The sequence below is a fragment of the Coptis chinensis genome, chromosome 2 (genome assembly GCF_015680905.1).
Source record: "Coptis chinensis isolate HL-2020 chromosome 2, ASM1568090v1, whole genome shotgun sequence".
In the NCBI taxonomy this organism is placed as follows: domain Eukaryota; kingdom Viridiplantae; phylum Streptophyta; class Magnoliopsida; order Ranunculales; family Ranunculaceae; genus Coptis; species Coptis chinensis.
The window spans coordinates 114,018,040-114,037,040 of record NC_141457.1 but is presented as its reverse complement, the minus strand read 5'-3'; the positions used below and the strand labels follow the sequence as shown (position 1 = coordinate 114,037,040).

Here is a 19,001-nt window from a genome sequence, read left to right as displayed (position 1 = left end):
TTTGGGTTGGGGTTTCGGGATGATAGAAGGTTTGTTTCGTCTGGTGATTCACTTGTTTTTCTCTTCTCGATGATGAGATTGCTCCACAGTTGCAGAGGAGGAGGCTGAAATGGATCAATTAAATCAAGTTTGAACATTTGAGGCAACCAATCCTCCTATATTATGGTGGAATTCTTTTATCGAGAGACGCTCAATTTGGTGTCGAGGAAGGTACCAAACTCCTTATCGGGTCTATATTTTTCGTAAACCTCAACCAATTGTATAAAGATCGTTACATAGCTTTCAAAATGAGACAAGAACATGTTTGAGGGTGATAATGAAATAGTAATGAAACTATGAGGACAATGATGCTATAAGTTTGTGTCTCGAGTTTAGGCTGAGCTTGCACATTGAACGGATGGGGAGCCATGTTGACCCACATGTAAAGATAGAACTTGGGGCAGTTGGATTCTGTGTTATGACAATAGTCGAACTGGAGCCACCAACTTTTATGCCTTCCGGTCTTGCGGCGTAAAAGAACTTTATAATATATTGTTTGCTTGTGGCCGATACAAGAGCTTGAGCAATAAGTATTCAACATCAAGAGAAAGAATGAGATCAACGAGGTTGGGACTAGGATTGATGATTGGAGCATCCAGAACACGAATGGTAAGATAAATGGTAATATGGAAGGCATACACATTCTGATTTGATCCATCTCACCTCATTTATTACCTTATTTGCATACTATAGTATCATCAAAGAGTTTTCGCATTAAATGTATATTGCATAATATAACATTGACAGGCCCGTACTATATCACGGGGAACGTTTTGTTTAGTTTTTCAATTAAAATGAAGCTTGCTTTTAGATATTGCTAGGTGGTGAGGAATGATAGTTGTGTTAAATGTTGTATCCATGAAATAGAGAGCAAGGTCTTCAAATTGTTTCATATAGTGAAGGAACGAAAATAAAATACATGTTGACCATCGGTAGGGGGGGAATGCGGACTAGATGTCCTTATCAAACCATGACGGGGGATGAGCCATTCTTGAGACTAGATGTCGAATCAAACTTGATGAGTGCCTCTAAGCCGCAGAGCGGGGGATGAGCCCCGTGGACCAATGAGATGTCGAATCAAGCTTGGGGCAAAATGAGTTGCCCTCTAAGCCGAGAGCGGGGGGATGAGCCGCCTTCAGCGGACTAGATGTCCGAATCAATCTTAGGGGCAAAAGCTGCCTCTGAACAGGGGGATGAGCCGCCCGTGGACCCCTTGAGATGTCCGAATCAAGCTTGGGGGCAAATTGAGCGCCTCCCCAAGCGAGAGAGAGGGGATGAGCCCTTCGCGGACTAGATTTCAAACTTGGGGGCAACCCCAACAAGCTTCTCCTGGTGATCAAAGAGAGCGGAGGGATGAGCCACCCAGCGGACTAGATGGTCTTGAATCAAACTTGGGGTAACCCCAACAAGCTTCACTGGTGATCATCAAAGAAAGGGGATGAGCTTCATGGACTAGATGTCCGAATCAAGAACGGTGATCAAAAAGCGGGGGGATGAGCCCTTCATGGATTCCGAATTAACTTATGAATGAGTTCTTTGAAAGAGAGTTGAGGCGGGGATGAGACACATCACGGACATAGTAGTGGGCCATGTGAAGGAGAGTTGGTATTTGGGATGAGACACGCCACGGACATAGTGGTGAGTTATGTGAGGAGAGTTGATGGTGGGTTGAGACACATCGCGGACATGCTAGGGAGTTCAATAAAAGGAGAAGGGGGGCAAACATTGATATCATTGATGAAGGCCGTGGAAAAACAAACCGGGGCAAGTTTATATCTGAATATATTCCTTGCTATATGAGTGGAGCAAGTGGGAGGAGCCATCCGTGGTTCTTGTCCAAAACAAGCATTGGTTAGACACACCCTTAAACTAGTAGGGGCAAAAACTTCAAAGAGATGGCTGAGAAAATATCAATATGAGCGAATGATATAAATGGAGACATATTCAAACTATTAGATAATTCGAGATGGCAATGAGAGCTAGTGTTAGAGGATTACACAAAATTATGAGATCACGTCATGATATGCGAAGGTTTGGAATTTAAGTATGTATATCTGAGGGGGCGTTGTGGAGGTCTTCGGGTCCACCGTCTTCGTCGCCGACGGACGAGAGGGGCATCTTCGGCCTAATTCGTGACCCTCAAGATGACATGTCTTGGGACGAGAGGCAGTGTAAGGTAGAAGAAAGAGGGAGCACGTGATAAGCGAATCACATGGAATCTGGAGGGACGCGGAATCTGGAGGGGCATAGGGACCAGTGTGGTTTCAACGACCAAAAGGGAGGCAGAATAGTGAAGGGGCATACGGGAGTACGATAACAAAGCCGCGATATATCAAGAGATAGTTGGACAATTAGGGGTCGTGGAATTAGAAAAGAAGATCATGGGATAAGGGAGGTTAGAGAGAGGAGGTGGTTAGAAAATATATAAAAGAGGAGAAAGGAGAGACCGCCAAGGGGAGAAAAAAGGAGAACTACGGCACAACTTGATCCCCCTGAAAGGGGTACGTAGGCAGCCCTAGATGGGTTCAGCTGAGAGGTTCAAAAGAGAGAGAGTCTCATCTCTGAGAAGAGACAGAAGAGAGTGAAGGTGTGAAGTTAAAGGGTAATAACAGGGTTCACACAAGAAACACAAGATTTTTGAAATCTTTATGCAATTCCTTTCCCGAATGACAAATCAAGAGCGGGATGCCATTAGCAATTTTCTTAATATCTGAATTAACCTCGAATTTCTGATCGCCCTCCTAATGTTTCTTATAGTGCTCACAGAGGCTTTGCAATTTTGCACTGCCATACGGATTCTGTTGCACAATACTGCCACAGTCGCTCGTGGCCAAAAATTTCAAAACTAAGCAAGGAGGAGGACCATTTTTACTGTCTAGTGGAAACAGCTTTTAGTATATAACCAGGTCGTTCAATTATAGGTAGGTGAGTTTAAGGAATGATAATGGATAAAATGGTTGAAGCTGTAAGACGTGATGTGAGAATTCGAACTGGAAGCACAGTACACAATTCCACATAAATTCATCAACCAGAGCCACAGGCAAAAGTTTCTGGACCTGCCAATTCTGTTAATGCTAAAGTTAACACACCAGGACAGACGAATTTTACAATGAAATACATTGGTTAACACCATGTCTACGTTAGAAATGGTAAATAGCTTAGCTGAAGATACAACTGTATAGTGAAGGACATTAAATACATGTTGACATCGGTACAATATATAGACCATGACAATTGATGAGAAGTGTCTCCTAAAACTTGAGTTTATCCTAATGAACATCACTCCAAACACTTCCAAAGATTTTAGACCAGCTTTCATCCATCAATAGGATTGTCTAGAGCCAAAATCCAGAATTGCAATAAAAGCTGTCATTTGAACTGAATGTGCAACAACAGAGACTTGTGTTCGCCTAGTACATGTGAACCAATTCATTGATAACAAACCAACTTCACACTTCTTTTGGCTGAATTTGCTCGAAGTCAAATAAGTCTCACATCTGCCTTCCCATACACGGTGTAAGAGAGTCCATGGATGGCTTGCTGAATAGCAGTGGTGACAGGATTCCTAAGTCTTCGGTTGTGTTCGTACTTGTCCTGGATCTGCTCATCGTAGATGATAAAGCGGTGGAGGTTTTTGTCCCTGAAGTACTTCCCACAGAACTTGTTGAGCAGAAGACGCCGATGCCTCTCCTGTAACCATCTTCCAGGAGCATCGATATGCTTCATGAGTAGCTTCTCGGCCATGACAAGATCCTGAATAGAAGAAAAATAGATAAATTTCATATTTGGCTCTTCAATGCTGTTCTGTCTCGTCTTGATTTTCACGAGTGAGGTAGTATTATGGAAATGACTTGGCTAGCTTCAGTAAAAAAACTGCTACCTCAGAGTAGAAGTTCTCCATCCAGTGTGATTTTGGGTGGGGAACAGAACAGGTATATAAGCCAAACACGTAATGGTATCCAACATTCCAAATTACATTATTTTTTTGTCTATATAACAGTTCTTGCAACCGGGCTACGAATATGCTTCAATGCAACGCAAAACTTGAGTAAAGTGCTTAAGAAAGGATCGCTGACATGTACCAACGAGGGTAGGTGAATTAGGAAAGACCAAACAATTGAACACTCTTGATCTAGAGGCTTCTGCCGTGAGGTGAATCAAGCATGGACATGTTGTGTGAGGTAAGCAAGGTGCCAGGGAGAGGCATTAAGTTATACTCTTTATTGAGAAGCATCTGTTGTGGTATTGCAAAAATATGCTTACGATGCTCCAAAAAATTGTCAGACGTCAGGTAATGAGACCAAGCAAGTTCATGCTACTTGAACTTATGAATCAAATAACTTAAAAATGAAACAAATGAATGCACGGCCAAAGGTGAGAAACAGCCAAGATAGTTATGAAGATCAGGTATTTAATTAAGTCGAGTTCAAATAAGGATGATTCAAATGGAATTTATGTCAAGTTCTCATTTCCCTGGAAGCTAGAGATAATAAGTTGACTATAGCTGGTATCAGACAAGTTTCATACCCATGTAGATGCTGCCATTCTGAAGCAAGCAATAACCATCAAAGACGGAATGACAAAATGCCCAATGATTTTGAGTTGTGCTATATTAGAGGATGCAGTTCTACAGAGATTGACAGCTTAAGTTGTCGCTTTCAATTGTTTTATCTATATAAATTCTTCTTTTATTTTCTTTCCTTGTTGTCACATATCTTGATGGAACAAGGCATGACTCACACTATATTAAGTACTTAAAAGTCGAGCAGTTTGTTCTCGTATTTGCTACAATACTCAGCTACACTAAAACTGTTTTTAATCATACGAAACACAAGAACAATGACCATTAAACGGAATTACCTGAATCTTCTGGCCAACATATTCCAGTCTTTCATTACAAAATCGAGGATGCTCAAACTTGTGTTTTGATGGGTGCAAGAAACTCAACTGCATTTTCGTAAAGACAAAAGTGTATCAGAAGCTGAGGACCTAATAAGTTTTCCACACGAAGCATCATGAGCTGCATAGGATGATGTCAAAATGCACTACTTGGAGCCTTATTTCGGTACCGTTGCATTGAAAGTAGAATATAAACAATGAGATTACAAATCTTAGGCATACCTACATGCCCTTAACTTCTATGGAACTCTTATTCTGATTCTAAAGTAGGCAAGAAACTCTCTTGCACCTCACCACTAGGAATTTAAAGCATATTTTTATTTGTTTTTCCACCAGGCTAACACAGAAGCTCCACGAGCAAAGGAACCAGGTTATAGTGTCAGGTTGTACATTTATCTCAAAAGGAGTTTCATGACTTCAGCACAAAGATTACCTGAAGTCCGAGTCCAAGTTCGATGTTCCTGGCCTCAGTTATTTCTGGAATTCTATCAGTCATCCTTAGGGGATATCCCAATGTCTGCATGACTTGGGGCCTGCTCTCATAATCCCATATATTCCCGCGGAATCGATGCATACCAGGAGGAACACATGCCCTAAAAAGCCTTGGATGTGCAAATAACGCGTCTTCTGGAGGCTGCACATGAAAACAAGGGTCAATGTATGGAATGGAGATCTCACATTCTGCCCCAAGACATGCAAATCTCTGACCGCATATACCATGTACTAAACCATACCCCACCCTTTTTGACCTTGAAATAGACACATACAATCATGTATATCAAGGGGAAGAAATGACATCTTACAAGCATAAATTTATTATCAAGTATGCTATTTTCCAGAGCCCATACAATTTGATGGGTGTATTATATGAGGATTTACAATTATATGGAGTCTAGTGCCAAAAAAAATCCATTGGAGGAATATCCAAAATAACAATATCCTATCACCATATCCTTGTGGCTAAATATGCTTGGTCTTACATGTGCAGAAGGGCATCTCCTAGATGGTTCCACTAGACGGGGCGCTACTCTTCTTAAAAATCTCAGCCTCTTTGTGATGAGGTTCTGGGGGTTGAAATGAAAGGAAAAACTTCTCAAGAGGCAGATATGAAACAGAGAGTGCAATGACCATCTTATTTCAATATTTTATTATCTCTCCTCCACTAGATGTAATAGATTCAATTCAATGAGTAAAGTGTGAGGATCCTTACGTACAACAAACCATAGTTTCACATCCCAAAATTATAGATTTCGGGTCAATATATTTGCTCTGAAATGACAATGGTTCAAAAGATAATCAAACAAACAAACAAACACAAAATGAGCTGACCAGTTATACTTGCCTTGTACACAGCAACATCTTGCCAACCTAGTTTTTTGCCTTCAAATTCAACCGAAACGTAGTCAACATCTTCCAATTGCCTCCGTAACTTTGGTTGGCAGCTTTCATCTTCAGGGTCCATACCAAATACCTCAAAAAGAACGCGATAAACTTCTGGCATGCCAAAACAAAGATATATTGCCCCAAACAAAGCCCAGAACACAGACCTGGTTATGTCACAGAGAAAAGCATTCATTAGTAATTAAGTTGACAATATACCATATCAACACCCAATATCACCAGACAAGAAAAACAATTAGAAAAAATATATTTGTACTATGACCGTATCACAGTAACACTCTACTAAGTTGTTCTCGTTCAAACCAAGTGGAACATTCATGAGCTGTGTGATTTATGGAATTTTCTCCTATTTTTAATTTGATAACCTCACCAAGTCCCTCTCTCTCTTTCCCTGTATTGTAAGTGTAAGTATATTAATAAGCTGTACAAGTCTTATATTTACTCTCCCTTGGAACTTTTTATCCCTTGTACCAGGTTTAAGGTATGTATCCTCAGAGCATTGAGCAATTGATACATATTATTAAGTACCAAGGTCAATTGCAAGGTATGCTAATGTGAAAACTGATTCTCTTTCATCTAACGAAATGAAGACATTACTACCATTCCAGCAAAAGCATTTCATACATAAAACAAAAAAACTTACTTTGGCAGGGGCTCGCGATCTTTCCGAGGCAACCTGTCCATGTCATCAAATGGGAAAACCAAATTCTGCAAGCTAGCAGCTTTGATCCACTTGGGGATATTCCTCTTGCCAATCAACCCAAACACCCTCTCCCTCATTGGAGCAGGCGACTCTCTCGGATACCGCTGCAAAAAATACTCGGCTAGCCCCAACTCAAGCACATACTCCCCAAGAAACGAAAGCCTAGAATGACCAGACCTTACATGCCTAGTTCTCGCCCTCTCGCAGGACGGATGCTGGAAAGCTAAGTAGAACAAAGTATCAAACTGCTTAGCAGGATTATCATCCCCAAACGTATCAGACGGTTCAAGTGGGTAGCCAAGTGCTTGCTTAGCTTCGAGAAGGTACTCATCAATCCAGGTTTTATCGGCATTGTTAAGGCGGGCGGAAGGCAAGCAAGAGCTGAGAAGAGGGAAAGACTTGAGTGACAACTGAGGGCTGTTAAGAAACCTTTGAGCTAATCTAGCATCATCTAACGGAGGTTTAAGAATGAATCTTCTAGGAGGGAATTTTTTCTTGGGAGAAACAGCTCTTTTACGCTCAGCAAGCTCTTTAAGTAGTCTTTGAGGACTACTTCTGGGGAGTTTTTCTTGTGGGTCTATTGCAACAGCATATATACGTGGAATGGAAATGGAGTGTTTTGAAATTGGATTTTTCAAGTGTGTCTGGAAGGAGAGTGGGGATAGTAGTGAAGAAGAGAAAGAAATGTCAAATGGTGATGAATTTGTTTTGGGAGTGAAGGAACAAGTGAGTTCCATTGATGATGATGATGATGGACAGAGATTTTGCCAGGGGTTTTGGGATAAGGCGGAAACCCACCCTTAAATGGGCTTATTCATATGGGACATGGCTGCCTTTGTTTACAAAATTTTACAAAAGCCCCACAAAAGTATTTTTCAAGCCCTATTAAAATTTCGTGTCACCAATCTAAAATATTTTTTTAAGAAACCAATTTAAAATAGGAATATAACTCTTATTAATTAAAATGATAATTTTCCATTGGGAAATTTTATAACTTTTAATTGAAACGGAAATCATTCTCCTAAATTAAGTCAACTTTTATAATGGGATCATATCTCTCCTCCAATTAAAAACTAGTTTTTTAATGAATAATTAAAACAATTTGTTAAGAAATTCAACTAATCGCCTGAAAAAACAAATTATAACAATTTTAAACTAAAACATAATCTTTCTCCTACTAAAATGAGAATGAATTGCAATTCTAAATTAGGTAAGCTATTACAACAATACAACATGATCTCTCACAATTAAAAACGGGGTTTTTAAGTGACAATTAAAACGATTTTGTTACAAAATCTGTATATGTTATTGATCAAGGTTTCACAAGAACCGTGCATATGCACGGGCCTACAAGCTAGTATAGTTATATTACCACTTTACCAGTATGAAGTCTCAAATAGAACTACACTGATTAAATGTGCAATACGAATATTACACGTAAGCACCAATCTTCATACAAGAGCTACCAAAAAGTGGGTTGTTATATTTAATTTTGTACATTATTATTGAATTTTTTTGCTGATGCTCTTATTAAGTTTGAAATTGTCTGACTAGTATTCCATCAAAACGAATGTATGGGACCCTAGGGGTAAGGGTGTGGGTACCCGATTAACTGAAACTGAGAACATAATAGTTTTTTAAGGAAAACCCAAACCAAACTAAAATCATAATGGAACATAACATTATTGTACTTTTAACATAAAAAATATCGAAATAAATAAATAAAAACTCATAACATTTATTTATATTTACTATATTTTATTTATTAGTATAATATGTCATTTTCATAATATCTAATGTTATAAATAATATAAAAATATAGTTTGCAATTTTAAATATACAGTTTTATTTAATAGCAGTTCTAGAGTACGCGGGATGCATGTGTACGTAATCATCTCGTCCCTTAGTTATAGACTTTGTGGGGCAATACACCCTCTCTTCCTTGGTTATTAGAGGGCCCAAATGGTGGAGTACAGGTACAGCAGACGCATGCTATATTTTACATTTATTGAACTTATTATTAAATGACATAATTATTTATATCTTACTGTTTTAAAGAGAACTAGAAAGTAGACCTGTGCATATGCACCGACTCTTTTAAAAATTTGCTCTACAATCATAACAAATTGTGATATTTGTTTTCGTCGCTAATCTGTTTTAATTTTATAACAAATTGTTTTAACAAAGTCTTAAAAACCCGTTTTAATTTATTAAAAAATCGTTTTAACTAAGTTTTAAAAACCCGTGTTTTTTAATTGGGAGAGGAATCCCATTTTAATTTGGAAATGAATAGTTTTTATACTACTATTTGAGTTTTGGTTTTAAAAGGAAAGGAGATTTCCGTTTGAAGTTAAAAATCCGTTTTAATTTATTAAAAAATTATTTTAACTAAGTTTTAAAAACCCATATTTTTAAATTGGGAGAGGAATCCCATTTTAAATTGGAAATAAATAGTTTTTATGATACTATTTGAATTTTGGTTTTAAAAGGAAATGAGATTCCCGTTTGAAGTTGGATTCTAAAAGGAAAATAGTTTCTCATTTTAAATTAACTATTATATTGATGACGTGGAATTTTAATAGAATTCGAAAAATACTCTTTGTAGGAGCTTTAACATTAAAATATAGATGACTCCGTGAACAGTGTCGTTTTCTGATTATACCTCTAAATGAGTTCCATTGTTATAATCCCATTCAAAATAGTATTGTGTAATAACATACGTTATGGAGGGGTAAAACCGTTAATTTCTATAGTGAAATTAAGACGTTTTTCCTCATGCCCAACCTAGCTGACGGAAATTAAGACACATGTCCTTGGTTTTTACAATAATGTGCGATAATGCTACTGACCGTATTTTAACTTTTTGTTCTGCCCTGCTGACCGCGTGTTAGGAAGCTAGTTAATATTTAAAAAACGACTTGTTCGTGTAGTATTTTTGTATTTTTAGTACACATTTTTTAATAAGACCAATAAAAAATATATGCAAATAGTGAATCTCTTAAGGATCGAAAATGGAAAATCGGAATTAAAACTATTCAATAGGAACCAATGGTTATGGATATGGTTTCACAATTTTAAGAACTGCCAATAACTGTAAAATTAAACCCCCTACTAAGAATCTTTGAGGGGTGGCTGAATCGGTCAAAATTAGGTCATCAGATTCTTCAACTAAAGATACGAATATCGTACCAACCCATCGCATGCCACAACTTTCTTGTGATGTACTCATGTACCAAAACCCTAGTTCAGAATGGGAAGTGGTCACCCAAATCAAGTGCCAACACGAACTAAAGTACAACTCTAAAAATGGTCAAAACCAACGTGGTAAAAAAACAAAAAATGGATAATATATTCTCAATTGAAGCACGGTAAAGTCGGTCATCAATTAATTTACCCCCGAAACGGCAAGAGAAATTCGTATCGATTCTGATTCCAAAACGAGACGTAATAAATAATAAAATATAAAAAAAAAGAACACGTGGAACCTTTTTTTACATCCCGATTTGGCATTATTAACACTTGTGTGTCTCAAACTCTTAATCCTTTGCTATAAAAAAAGAGTCAGTAGCTGAAAGGGAAGCAGAAGACCAACTTTTTTGAACAAAGAGAAGAAGAGAGAGATTTTTTCTAGGGTTTAAGTAACCACCATTCTCACTTTCTAGGGTTTATCACTGGTATGACTACCTTTACAACTTATGTTTCTTTGATTCTGCTGAATATTTTCGTGCTGTTTAAGCTATCGTTTGTTGATTTTGGTAAACAATGTGTTGTTTTTCTTCTAGATCTACTGCCTTTTCAAGCAATGAAGTTGTTTTATACTAGTTTTACTTGAAAAGTTTGGAACGTTGAGTTGTTAAACTTGTTTTTTGTGTTTTCTGTTGTTTATTTGATAATCTAGACTTGTTTACTTACTTTAAAGCATGTTTTTTTTTGTTGCATGTTGATTTTTTGCGGTAGAATATTCTCTTAGGTTGCTTTGTAGTTGAAATTTTGCTTGTATGAGTGGGTTTTCATGTTTATTATCAAGTTTTTTTAAAGAGTAATCTGTGGTTGTTTTGTCATTTAAGATGACCTATGCATGAAAAGTTTTATACTTTTTCTACTGTTAGAAGTGGGCTTGCTCTGCTACTTTTTTCTTGGGTTGTTTTAAGTAGTGTAGGTACATATTATTTGAACTAGAGTTGTTGATTTGTAGTTTAAACTTGATGTAAAAGTCATCTCAGTGGATTTTATTCTCAGTGTGGGTTTTAAATTTTGGAGTGTTGCTCTGTTTTTGCACTAAATCTGTCTCTTTTCCCCTGGCTTTTACTTTTTAGGAAGATAGTCTAGATTTTTATTTTGTACTGTAAAGTTGTGGGATTTTATCTTTTGTTTCGTATACTGCTATATGTAAGTGATTACTGAGTCCATTAAGTACTGGTCTACTCTTAAAACAAGAGAGAAATGACATGTCCCTCACTTCCCCAGTTATGTAAAGCCTCCATATTTAAAAGGTGTGTTTTTGTGTTGTTGTTACCTTAACTCTATTGTGATTACTCCAAAGAGAGGTGGTTTTGTGTAATAATACATCTATGGATTTTTTTTTGATGGGTTACATCTATGGATTTTTTGCCAGAGTTTATCGTTATTGTTTGGTTATTGTTTGGACGACTTGTTTTGCGAAGGCATGCTCTACATAAATGAACTGTTTTATATTTCGACTTAGTTGTAGCCTCTTAACATTGTAATTGTGCTCTTTGCCCCATGTTTTGCAGATGACTTCTCCTAAGGTTGAAGATGCTGAGGCGGCAGAGGCTTTGCCACCCCCTCCTCCTCTACCAGATAATGTGGTTCCCATTAAAGCTGAAGTGGAATATGTTTACGAGTCCAAGGTTCCTAAGATTAAACGTCTTCCAATGAGTAGGCCTGGATTTGCGCGCAAGGGACAGCCGATACAGTTGCTCACTAATCATTTTGGTGTGAATGTTAAAAGCGTTGATGGTGACTTTTACCACTATAGTGTAAGTGCTTGCATTGCTGCACACCTTTCTTTGAATCATTAGTTTGACAAGTGAACTAATCACTCCTTTCCTGTCGAAGCAGGTTTCGCTCTCCTACGATGATGACCGTCCTGTAGAAGGAAAAGGTATTGGAAGAAAAGTCATTGACAAGCTTCACGAGTGTTATGCTGATACTGAGCTGGGTGGGAAGGACTTTGCTTATGATGGGGAAAAAACCTTGTTTACGGTGGGTCCACTCCCACAGAACAAACATGACTTCACTGTTGTGTTAGAAGATATCTCTTCAAATAGGTATAGTTGCATGGGTTATCTCTAGGATCTTCACGGTGTTGATATTGTCATTTCGGTACTAGAATTACTTACTTGGCAATCTTGTATCTGTAGAGCTGCTGCGAATGGAAGCCCCAAAGGTAGTGGAAGTCCGGATGAGGGTGATCGCAAAAGGTTTAGACGTCCATTTCAGTCAAAAACCTTCAAAGTTGCGATAAGTTTTGCTGCAAAAATCCCAATGAAAGCCATTGCATTAGCCCTCCGTGGCCAGGAATCTGAGAACTCTCAAGATGCTTTGAGAGTCCTAGATATCATTTTAAGGCAGCATGCTGCTAAACAGTAAGTACACCCCAACTCTCTTTTTAGTTTGTCCTGCTAACCGGAAGTCTTTTGATGCAGGGGTTGCCTTCTTGTCCGTCAATCTTTTTTCCACAACAACCCCCGTAATTTTTGTGATTTGGGAGGTGGTGTTCTGGGGTGCAGAGGTTTCCACAGTAGTTTCAGAGCTACTCATGGTGGCTTGTCTCTCAATATTGGTAGGTTCACGAGTTCCAGTCTTGTATCTTATATCACTATGTTTGGAGATTTGACACTGGAACTGTTATTATTTGCTGTAGATGTTTCAACGACAATGATTATACAACCTGGGCCAGTGGTTGACTTTCTAATTGCCAACCAGAATGTGAGGGACCCATATGGGATTGACTGGGCAAAGGTAACCCTTAACCATTTATATTCTTATAGTCTGGTGTTGTGCTATCTGTATCTTTTCCTTTCATGATATTGTTCTTTCTTTTGTAATCAGGCTAAGCGCACACTTAAAAATTTGAGGATAAAGGCTAGTCCTTCCAATACGGAATACAAAATTACAGGATTAAGTGAGCTTCCTTGCAATCAGCAGTTGTAAGCTTCCGTTGCTCTTTGTTTTCACATATTCTTTGTCTGGCCATGTTAATACTTTAATCAAATTCACTATGCTGGAATGTGTATATCTTGTTTAAGTTGTATTTTTATTTTATTCGTTTTTGTAAAATCTCTCTTTTTTTTTTTTTTAATTTTTTTTTCAGATTTTCGTTGAAACAAAAGAATGTAAATGCGGATGGCGATGTCCAAACTGTTGAAGTTACAGTTTCTGATTATTTTGTTAATTATCGCAACATTCAGTTGCGTTATTCTGGAGATCTGCCATGCATTAATGTTGGGAAACCAAAGCGACCAACTTACATTCCACTTGAGGTGAACAAAATAGCACTTTTAGTTCTGTGTTTATTTGCTGGTTATGTATTATATTGATTCATGTTCTTATTAAGAATGTGCCTCCTCCAGCTTTGCAATTTAGTATCCTTGCAACGGTATACAAAGGCATTGTCCACTCTTCAAAGGTCATCTCTAGTAGAAAAATCTAGGCAGAAGCCCCAAGAGAGGATGAGTGTTTTATCTGATGTAAGTTCTGTTATTTGGCTGCATTCGGATTAAGGCAAATTTATGTTTTTTTCTTTTGCCATTAATTTATTTTTCCTTGCCCTGGAATTTGGCAGGCGTTGAAGACCAATAAATATGATTCAGACAAAATGCTACAAGCCTGTGGAGTGTCAATTAATTCCAAGTTTACTCAAATTGATGGCCGTGTTCTATCGGCCCCAAAGGTACTTTACTTGTAAAATTTATGTAGTAAAAAGAAAATATGCTTTTGAGTGGGATCTGTCAAACTGTTGTATTCACTACCTCTTTTTGTTATTTTTCTTAGTTGAAAGTGGGCAACGGGGAGGACTTTATGCCTCGAAATGGGCGGTGGAACTTTAACAATAAGGTACTTTGTTAACTCAGTTGCACGCACTCGTGTTTCTCCTAACTGTAAAATTCTTTTATGTAGAAACTATTGAATCCTGTAAAGATAGAGCGTTGGGCAATTGTAAATTTCTCTGCTCGCTGTGATGTCCAAAAGCTATGGCGTGATCTTGCTAAATGTGGACAACAGAAAGGAATTGTAAGTTCAGTAATCATATGGGTGCTAGTCTTGCTAGTTTTTTCAATTATCTCAAGTTTGGTCGTCTATGCAGTTGGTAAACGATCCCTTTACAGTAATTGAAGAGAATCCTTCGGCTAGAAGAGAATCTCCTCTGGCTAGGGTGGAAAATATGTTTGAACAGATTAAGGCAAAACTTCCTATGGCCCCTCAGTTTCTTCTTTGTCTACTACCGGAGAGGAAAACTTCTGCAATCTATGGTTTGTTGAATCCAGTTTGTTGTTTTTACCAAGGTACTTGTAGTCTCGAAGGCAAATAACAAATTAATTTATTTCAAATTGAAGGTCCATGGAAGAGGAAGAATCTTGCGGACTTTGGGATTGTTACTCAATGCATTGCACCTACAAAAGTCAATGATCAGTATCTTACAAATGTTCTCTTGAAGATTAATGCAAAGGTCACATGCTCGAGTTTATGATATATGTAGAAATTTGATAATAATCTTCTTATGTTCTAATGTATTATATTTGTTTGTTTCCTCTCTATAGCTTGGTGGCCTGAATGCAACTGTGGAATGCTCTCCTTCCATTCCTATGGTCTCAAAGGTTCCAACTATTATTCTTGGTATGGATGTGTCTCATGGATCTCCTGGCCAGTCTGATGTTCCATCTATTGCTGCGGTAATGTCATTTTGTATTTATCCTGTTGGCATATGTTTTGGGATTAATTGTGCCAGTGACACCCCTTAAGAGATATTTTTGATGTCGTTATACAATCTCCATAGGTGGTGAGTTCAAGGCGGTGGCCCTCAATTTCTCGGTATAGAGCATCTGTGAGGACTCAGTCACCAAAGGTTGAAATGATTGATAATCTGTTTAAGCCAGTATCAGACACTGTGGATGAAGGAATAATTCGGTAGGTTTCTTCAATGTGATTTTATATCACTGATAATATCTCTATTAGTATCAACTAAAGAACACATTTTTGTTTCTTTCTTTTACTGAAAAAAAAAATATTCAGGGAGTTGCTGCTGGATTTCTATCATAGCTCAGAGCAAAGGAAGCCTGATCACATAATCATTTTCAGGTGTGTCAATGAGTGCTAGGAGTGCAAAGTTTCCCTATAGACTAACACCTAAGGGTTTTGTATGGTTGTGTAGTGTAGTTGTAGTACTGGTGATTCTTCTTTTCTTTCCTTGTCTCTCACCCCCCCCTACTGGTGAGATAAAACTTCCGCAGTTTAGTTGGTCTCTGCCACTCTGCATGCTTTGAAGTTCGATTGTCATCTGTTTCTTTTTTTACTTCGATTAGTTTATGTTTTGTATTTCATATATCTTTGATAGTGTCTGTATTTGAATTTGCTTTTGACAACCGGATCTTTCTTAAATCATTTTTTGAAGTGCAAATATCTATTTATTTTCTTGGCATGGAAATTGCATGCACTATTTTGTTGCTACACATCTTTTCCTTTAATGGTTGTTGATGAATTATATGCCGGCTGCAGGGATGGTGTCAGTGAATCACAATTTAACCAAGTCTTGAACATTGAACTGGATCAAATCAATGAGGTCGTCATTTTAATACGCAAGTTTTAACAAACAATTTGATCTACTTATGCAATATTGTAATTCTATTTTTTTCATTGGTACAGGCCTGTAAGTTCCTTGATGAGAAGTGGTGTCCCAAGTTCACGTTGATTGTTGCCCAAAAAAATCATCATACAAAATTTTTTCAGACAGGATCGCCGGATAATGTTCCACCTGGTTAGCTTTGCCTTAGTCTCATTCACCAACTATTGTGAAATATGACAATTTATCTCAACTATTTTTTTTGTTTTTTGTTTTATGTTTTTTTTTGCAGGAACTGTTATAGATAGCAAAATCTGTCATCCTCGAAACAATGATTTCTATATGTGCTCGCACGCTGGGATGATTGTGAGTTCTCTCTGAGCTTCTATTTTATACTTTGAAACCCATCATTAGTTTCATCCAAAAAAATTACAATGCCTTGTTACTGTTTTCTGGGTTTGAGTGCGTCGTCCAGTTCATGTGACCGTCTTTGCAAACTGTCCTTGAGCTGGGGCGGGGATGAGACATGTTTGTAAATACGTGGATGTATATATCACATCAAAGAAATTTTTCATATTTTGTCATGTTGGGCAAGTCTGACTAAGATGCAAGTTATCCTAGCCCACTGACATTGGTTTTTATTTGTTAGTAGAGGACTACTAGGCTTGCACAATTATCTCATCTGAGCGAATTGTTTTAACTTTGTCTCATGTCAGAGAAGTCGGAGCTTAGAAGAAAGTCTAAGACCACTAATGTTTGTGTGTATTTGTTGATAGGGGACAACTAGACCCACACATTATCATGTCTTGTATGATGAAATTGGCTTTTCACCTGATGATCTTCAGGAACTTGTGCATTCTCTGTCCTATGTGTAAGTATATTTTCAGAAAATCTTATTTTCCCAGTGTTTATGTTGATTTGGAACCATAATGGGAGTTTTTCTGATGTGCAGTTACCAACGGAGCACTACTGCTATTTCAATTGGTAAGTCTTGTCTATTCTCTTAATGCGCAGTGCTCATGCTTGTGTTGGACAAATTTACTGAAATATGTTTCTTTCTTATATTGGAACTCTATCGTTTTTCCGTTTGACAACTTTGGTCATCTTGATGCATTTTTGGCAAGAAAATTCAATTTTATTTTGATATTTGTGGTTTTGAAGTGGTTAACTGGCGCACATGATTTGGGTAGGAGTCTAGATTCACTGTGGTTCCTAGATTTTCTGTTTTCTTTGATCTTAGTCCCGACTCTGATTGCGTTCTAGTCTTCTCTGTTTATCTTTATTTAAATTTTTGCAACTTTGGATCTTTTATTAACATTTACATGTGAAGACTGGATCACTGATAGCATGACCATTGACATTTACTTATTTGATCCTCCTTTTAAGCACCATAGTGCAGCTTGGAAAAATACTGATACCTGTATCTACAATTTTTAAAGAGCTTGTCATTTGTTCTTTGGCCAAGGATCAAAATATCGAATTCGGTGAATATATCGGTGTACTCAAAAACCGATATATATTGGATATATCGGATATATAGTTTTTTTTGTGACCAGTCAAAATTTTGTTTTGTATGTCGATTATATCGGAAATATTGTCTGTTATATTGGAAATATCGACAATATATCGGTCAAAGTCAACAATTTATATCCGATATATAGTATATATCGGTCAATATATATCATTATATCGGAAATTCCAATATATATTGGGAAAAAAAGGATTTCATATTCGGTGGATATATATCGGATATATCGATGTCGGTGTACCAAAAAAATGATATATATCAGTGATATATTAGATATATCAGTGATATTTTGTTCCTTGCTTTGGACAGATGACAAGTTGACAACTTAGCTGTAATACTTTTACCGACACCAGCTGCGTGTGAATTAAAATTGCATCCAAGTTATTTTACTATCAATGGATGAAGAATGGGAATGTTTTACTTCATAGATACAAATTCCGTCGGAAAGCCTGAAATTTTGATGAAATGTTTTGGTTTTTATTTTTTAAGCTTACTTTCAACCAAGTACTTGAAAAGTGTTAAATTTTCTGATTTTGTGAGTTCTGAAATTCTTGTTTCAAATCCTGCTTTAGTGTCATAATGTTTAGAATTCTACTTTAGTCTCATAGTGTTTGAAATTCTACTTGTCTTTTTTGTTTAATGCAGTTGCCCCAGTTTGCTATGCTCATCTGGCTGCTGCTCAGGTTTCACAGTTTATGAAGTTTGATGAGATGTCTGAAGCATCTTCAGGTCGTGGTGGCCTGACATCTGCGGGGACTATTCCTGTGCCTGAACTCCCCAAACTTCATGAGAACGTTAGCAGTTCGATGTTCTTCTGTTGAGATGGGGATTGGTGTAAATGCTGTCTGTTTTTGTTGGGGGATCTGCAAGTCTTTTGGAAAAGTTGTTTGTGTATGGTTTCCAATTGAGACACGTCCTCTTCAGGTGGAAGATGTGAGCACTGAATTTTTAGTTTGGGTAGTTAGATTTTGATGGATGTTGCTGTAGATTTGGGGAGGTCACTGCCTAATTTTAGTCGGTTCAGCAGTGCATCTCTTTTGTTCGTTCTCAAACTAAGTTAAAGGGAAAGAAAATTTCCGTGATAATATTTTGTTGTTTTTACTAACTTCAAAATTATTTTTCTTCCTCACAGTGATGCCTGTTTTCCATTTCTTGATATTTCTCCATGTGTACCTTTTCTTTTACCGTTCTGAGAGATTCTCATTGTTGGCTCTGCATGGCAATGTTAGGTGTTGTAGTTTTTCAAAATTAACTGCAACGGTTTAATGCAGGCCTCCTGACCCCTGAGGCAGGCTTTTTGTTTGTGGCGCCATGGCTCCATCGAAGAGATCAATCAGATTCCTCATGTTTACGAGTGATGTCATACATCTCTCTACACCTGGGGTCGTTTGCAAACTTGCTTATAAGAAAAAGAGAGCAATAATCTGTCGTTTGGTTGGTGAACTGGAACTCCTGGAATATGGTTTTTCTCCTCTTCCATTTTCACATTTCATAGGAATTAAACTATTATATTGTCCCATCGGAAACAATTAATTAAATATAATTATCTGCACAAAAGCCATAGAGTTGCGAATCCATTCGCGTCCGTTCCCTGTCACTGCAAGACGTTACATTTAGCCTAATACAAA

The 19,001-nt window shown here is 37.6% G+C and overlaps 2 protein-coding genes across 2 annotated transcripts; one reads left to right on the top strand and one right to left on the bottom strand.

Annotated features, from left to right (window-relative positions):
* Positions 1-3,017: 3,017 nt before the first annotated feature.
* LOC147520971 (Ribonuclease III family protein) lies at positions 3,018-7,835 on the bottom strand. The gene is given in 6 exon segments (XM_086592499.1): positions 3,018-3,528; positions 3,530-3,792; positions 4,900-4,986; positions 5,372-5,572; positions 6,281-6,485; positions 6,983-7,835. Coding segments are annotated over 6 exon segments (1,593 nt in total). The 5' UTR covers positions 7,780-7,835; the 3' UTR covers positions 3,018-3,488.
* A 2,646-nt stretch (positions 7,836-10,481) lies between these two features.
* On the top strand, positions 10,482-18,504 carry LOC147520970 (protein argonaute 4B-like). The gene is made up of 23 exons (XM_086592498.1): positions 10,482-10,716; positions 11,797-12,042; positions 12,125-12,333; positions 12,427-12,651; positions 12,712-12,848; positions 12,930-13,027; positions 13,118-13,215; positions 13,380-13,548; positions 13,639-13,755; positions 13,851-13,958; positions 14,060-14,122; positions 14,186-14,299; positions 14,373-14,538; positions 14,623-14,735; positions 14,827-14,958; positions 15,063-15,193; positions 15,299-15,364; positions 15,782-15,845; positions 15,929-16,040; positions 16,138-16,211; positions 16,622-16,716; positions 16,798-16,829; positions 18,019-18,504. Exons 2-23 carry the CDS (start codon positions 11,797-11,799, stop codon positions 18,192-18,194), a joined length of 2,745 nt encoding a protein of 914 aa, XP_086448624.1. The 5' UTR covers positions 10,482-10,716; the 3' UTR covers positions 18,195-18,504.
* Positions 18,505-19,001: the final 497 nt, after the last annotated feature.